The sequence below is a fragment of the Triplophysa rosa genome, linkage group LG7 (assembly GCF_024868665.1).
Source record: "Triplophysa rosa linkage group LG7, Trosa_1v2, whole genome shotgun sequence".
Taxonomy (NCBI): domain Eukaryota; kingdom Metazoa; phylum Chordata; class Actinopteri; order Cypriniformes; family Nemacheilidae; genus Triplophysa; species Triplophysa rosa.
In genome coordinates, this window is record NC_079896.1 from 26,878,136 (window position 1) to 26,883,982 (window position 5,847).

Below are 5,847 nucleotides of genomic sequence, written 5' to 3' on the forward strand. Positions count from 1 at the left end.
GAGAGAGAGAGAGAGAGAGAGAGAGAGAGAGAGAGAGAGAGAGAGAGAGAGAGAGAGAGAGCACAGCAGCACATCTCTCAGTGGTTTACACAACACACAACACACAGCGCAGAAGCTCAGCACATGAGGTAAGAAACATGCTGCTTTATCATCCTTCACAACTTTAACAGATAGCACTTGCTGTTTTAATGCTTTCTTTCTCTTGCCGTTGTTTACTTAGGTTTATACCTTTGCGTGTCGTTAAAGGAGATTTAAAACATTGGCAAAAACGTTTACAGGTTTTCATGGAGTAAACGACAGTCATATAGTTTCTTGTCAAATGTGTAAATAACACACAAATGTATATTCAAACCGATTAAATACCATTTTAAGTTTGAACATTACTCAAAAACCATCATTGTAGAAGATAGTGACAGAGATAGTATTTTAGTATTGAGAGTCATGTTAATAAATTCAAATGAATAATATATACAGTAAAATTACTTCAGCAGAAGGTTGATATGTGATTAGAAACTACAAATGGTATTAAGACGCATGTTTCTCACTCTTTCTGATCATGTTATTTTAACCAGATATAATGTAATGCGATATTGACAGCTTACACCCGTCAAACTTTTGACAAGTAACTTTCACAATAAGGTTATGTTTGATATCATATGAATAAAATGACTTGATGAGCAATATCATTTCTCAGCCTTTCTTAATCTCTGTTAGTTAATGTGAGTACAGTTGTTTCTATCAGATCATTGTGCATTGAGTAGTGTTAACAGAGCCGACTTTTGATTTTTAACTGAAATGTTTTGGTGACTGCTGGGATGATGTAAGAGTGATTTTCATTGGGCTTGAGGTTGTGATGATCGTTGCTCTGTTGTGATGGGTCAAGTGTTGTTTAAAGAGTGCTTCTTGCGTTTGTGAGTCTTCATTTTGAGCACATTTTTAGCTGCTGTAGTGAATATCATCAGGGCTGTGATGAGATGAGACGTTCAACATGTGATGTATTATAATTGAATGTGAAATATGCCACTAAAAAAGGAGTTTCAGGGCAAGCACGTAAGATTCCAGTTAACTCATCCTCTGACGTTAACTCATCCGCTGTGTTCTGGGTCTCTTTAAGATGAAGCTTTAATGGAAAAGTTGGTGTGATGTCCACGGGTGTTTCCTAACCGGACGTGAGTTAAACTAACAGTCAGGGGTTTCCTGGTGTAAGATCTGGAGGGAGAGTCATCTCTCGTTTATTTCTGTCTGTCTTTGTTCACGACACTGTATTTCGGTGTTCTGAAGTAAAGCAGGTTTTACTTGTATGCAATATGAATGTGAAATATATTTGTCGTGCCAGCACAGAACACTGAAAGAATTCTGAAATGAAATGACAAGAGAAGGAGAGGATTGTGTGTCTGTAGGAATGTATCAACCCCTCCTTGAGGTTTTTTACAGGAAGGGTGAAGTGTTATCATCTCGCTGTGTTTTTCTAGGGCTGCTTCAGCCTCCCAATGCCCAGAAAAACACATTCCTGTTAGAATAACATCTATCATGTGATTTCTGCCCGCCGTCAACACCTGAGATGTTTTATACGGACATTAAGCAGACATCATTATTGCTCTTAGTAATGGAGATGAACGGTGCTCTTGTGAGTGTTTAGCAGATGAGGAAGAATGGGAATGGCTGTTCATATTTCATGTTTTGGTGAGTTGAGGTTTATTTGTACTGCAGGAGTGAATTCAGTTTGACGTGTCATAAGAGAGACACAAGCTTTAGTTTGAACTCAATTACATTATAATCAAGAAATCCTTGTTTTTTCACATCAGTGCCACAATGTTATTGTTATTATTATTGTTATTAATAGTCTCCAGATACTGCTGAAGTAAACATTACATCTCGTTTTTATTATCAGAATTTTCACTTGAACCTTTTAAACGAATCATTCATTTAAATACGTGAAATGTTTTTGCTTTATTATCGTGAAGGCTATTCTCAAAACGTTACGACTCAATTGTCACATTTGTACTTTTTCTATTATTTGATGGTAACACTTAAATGGCATCATCGTTTGGAAACTATCAGTAAGTCCCAGCACAACATTCTACTGTCAGACAAAAATCACTTCTGCAACACTTCCAAATCTATACGAGTGCGTTATATAACACATCATCTGTCCAAGTCAGACTTACTTTAAATAAACAGAGAACAAACGACTTACCGTTGAGAATGTATTTGGAGTTGTTGTTTGGACTATTATTGCTCGGATGTTTCTCTTTCATGGCTCGGAGATTTGATGGAGTTCTCATTTGTGTTTCATTTAATGGCTGGAATACACTACAAGACTTTTAAAATCTGAACGGATTTTTTTTATAGACATCATACACTTTTGGAAAGTTTCCGATAGAAACACGCTAACTGATCAAATCTGCAGACTGCCACAGAAGTCCAGAGCGAAAATCTGAGCAAACGTCCTGTAGTGTATTTTAGTCTCAACTTTTTTGGTCTCAACAATTGCTCTGGAGAAATAAAAAAGAAATTGAAATTGTTGAAAAATGAATGTAGATTGTGGAGGTGAAATCGTCTGGATTTGAGTCAATGTGAAGAGAAATGGTTGAGTTGATATCGAGATCTTCAGTCAGATTGACTTTTGATTGCAGACGAGAGGAATCTGAGCTCAGTTTGAGGTTCTCAAACTCTGATGACAGACATGTTTGTCAGATTTCTGACTCTTTTTCGCGGGAGAAATCTCACAGATGAGACTTAAGCAAACAGTCTCTTTCTGTCCATTTAATCTCATTGATGTCTAGGAGATCTCATCTGTGATCTTCTCTCTTTTAAGAGTTTATAAAACGGACATTTCGTGCGGCTCTGGTGCGTTTCGAGCTTTCTTGAACGCCTTCTCTGAACAAAGCCGGATTTGGCTTCATTATAATAGTGTACACACACAACAGAAGTGCACTGCGCACATCTCTTTATTGGCATTCTGTACTGTGAAAACCTCTCCAATCTGAAGGAAAGTTCTAAATAAAAGCACATGGACATGAATGGAGTTAGTCTGGGAAGCGTGTTCATGTCGGAGACTGAAGACAAAAGCAAATGGATGATTTTCCACATCTGAGTGCAGTCATGTTGTTCGTGTCCTCGTCCGAGCAGGAAATGTTTGGAGGCCGAACAAAAGGATCACATGATGTTTCAGCCCCTCGGCCACGGTTGCTACGGACAGGTATTAATTCAAAAAGGAAATAACAACAGAATCCAGGCAGATGTTAAAGATGTTCTGGAACGCTCTGATGGTTCCACGTGGAAAACCATGAAAAGAATAAAGTGGCCTTGTGAATAATACGTCTGTAGTGCAGGATGTCATTAAACCTCAGAATGTAAAAATAGTCAAAACCTCTTTGACTTTATTGTGTTTAAACCCGGCTGTTCCTCAGCTTTGAAACTGATATGTGATGTAATCTGTACGGATGATGGGAGATTTACTTATGAACTGTTCCTTCATGTGAAGATTTTCTTTCTTTTCTCCAGCTTGCACACGAGGAAGAACACGAGGTGATCTGTTGTCACGAAACTCGTGTTTGTTCACTAACAGTCATTTACTTCAAGAATAAAATCTGTGTTTATTCCCCAGCGCTCACCGGAGAGGACTTCTACCCTTATTGTATTTTTATCATATTCACCTAAGAATTGAATGCAATATCTAAGCATCATTCCTTTATGAATCGGTGTTCATCTGATCATAAATCAAACTCTTATTAACCCGTTCATGTTTTTTGTATTTTCTCTCAGCTGAAACGTTCTGATTATTTGGAGACACAGAGGAGGAATCATGTATAGATGTTGGATGACCTCATTTCTCTTACTGTCTGCCACTTCTCAGGTATTCTCTTAAATAATGTTTCATTAAAGTAATGTTGTGCTATTCATCATGAGGTCAGTCTTTTCTTTTCTATGTTTTCATGCGCACACACTGTAGTGTGGACCAGATACTCTGGATGAAAGCATCTGTGTGTCTTTATATAGTTATTCTTTATTTTATATATGCACAATTTAGAATGTTTTAGACTGTAAATCGTATTATATTGTATTGTCATTGTGTTGAATGTCTGTACTAGAAGCTTCCAACACCAAAGAAAATTCCTTGTGTGTGCAAGCACACTTGGCAATAAAGCTCTTCTTCTTCTTCTTCTTCTGATGTGATCATTGATTTTCTTTATACTCTTCAACAGTTTGTGGCGGTCTTCTCAGAGAATAACACTGGAGGTATGGCACAAAAGAACGCTCACGAGATGGATTCCACACGTCACAATATCTTGACTGCTCAGTTTGAATGTTACCAGAAGATCATGAAAGACACCAATCACAATAAAACAGGTGACACACTCTTCATCGTCTGTGACTATAAATCATCATCAGATTGATTCAGTATTTGTTGTTTAAATTGAACATTAAAATCACAAACGTAGGCATTATCTTAATTATGTGTCATGGTTCTGCCCCACCTTGTCTTGCTTCTCTTGACCTAGTGGCAGAACCATGATAGAACCTCTTGTTTTATGTGGAGAGTGACGTTTTGTCCCTGTTGGTCTTCCACTCTCCGGTGTGGCGTCTCTGTTCCCGCCCTTTCGTCTCCTCGTTATTGTTTGTTAATTAGTTCATGTCCTGCACCTGTCCCCTCTTGATTTATCCCCTTTATAATGCCCTTGTGTCTTCTGTCTCGTGCTGGTTCATTGTACTGTGTCGTGTTTGTGTCATATGTGGTGAGTTCCTGTCTTGTCAGTGTAGTTTAGTTATTTTGTATTTAATTCAAGTGTTGTCTTAGTCTGGTTAGGTGTAGTTAGTCCTTGGTGTCATGTTTTATACCCTTGTGTTTTGTTTTGTTACCCCCACGTGGGTCTTTGTTTTGTATTTATATTTTATTAAATGTCTTGTTAACCCCTTACCCGCTGTCTGCACTTGGGTCCTCTGTCATTGTCTCCGTGTCCTCACCACCCACGTTCATGACAATTATGTGTCGAAGAAATAATCAAACCAACTAAAGTCAGTGAAGAAAGACTATTGCATGAAAATAAACTCTTACAAGGAACAATTAAGATGCTAAACAACTTCAACAAAATGGCCCACATTGGACAATCTTCACAGGTTTTTTTTTGCTGAAAATATGTTCACATGTTCACAGGAATTTAATACTGCCACCTCATTTTTAAAGAACAAATGTAGGGATTAAAATGCAAATAATAAAACCACAAGCCTTGGACAACATTAACTAGCAATAGCGTCAACATTTTCAAGCCAACATTGCAAACTTTCTTTATCGTGTTTTGAAAGCTACTCATTTAAGGGTTTGGTTGTTGTTTAAGTCATGACGGCTACAGAATTTCAGCACTGAAGAACACGACTCATTTAGTTGAGCATTAAGGGACACATGCGCAGAAACCGCATGCGAGGGTGGCGTCACATCATCTCACGGCTTACAGGAAAACTCTTACATGAACCAACAGCTGATGATCAGATGGAATTATTCTGTGGGGTGTGTCTCTGTCTCAATTCAAAGAGCTTCAGATGTCTGGCCATTGACTTGAGATTTATGACTGTGAGAGAGACGCAGTCGGCTCTAAACACATCTCACTTAACAAAAATATACACCGTATCCCTGTTGAAAAAAACAGCATATGCTGGTCAGGTTTTGAAGCATGGTAGCTGGTTTGTGATGGGTTAAGCTGGTCCTAAACCAGCTCAGGACCATCTTAAAACAGCAAATGATCAACTTAAACCAGCACATGATCAGCTTAAACCAGCACATGACCATCTTAAACCAGCATGTGACCATCTTAAACCAGCACATGATCATCTTAAACCAGCACATGA

The 5,847-nt window shown here is 38.2% G+C and overlaps 1 protein-coding gene across 1 annotated transcript in view; it reads left to right on the forward strand.

Annotated features, from left to right (window-relative positions):
* Positions 1-141: 141 nt before the first annotated feature.
* The window catches only part of calcrlb (calcitonin receptor-like b), a 14,542-nt gene continuing 8,836 nt past the window's right edge, over positions 142-5,847 (forward strand). Inside the window, 3 exon segments of the mRNA XM_057338719.1 lie at positions 142-1,683; positions 3,769-3,859; positions 4,209-4,353. Of these exon segments, the coding sequence (XP_057194702.1) occupies positions 3,809-3,859; positions 4,209-4,353 (196 nt within the window). The 5' untranslated portion in view covers positions 142-1,683; positions 3,769-3,808.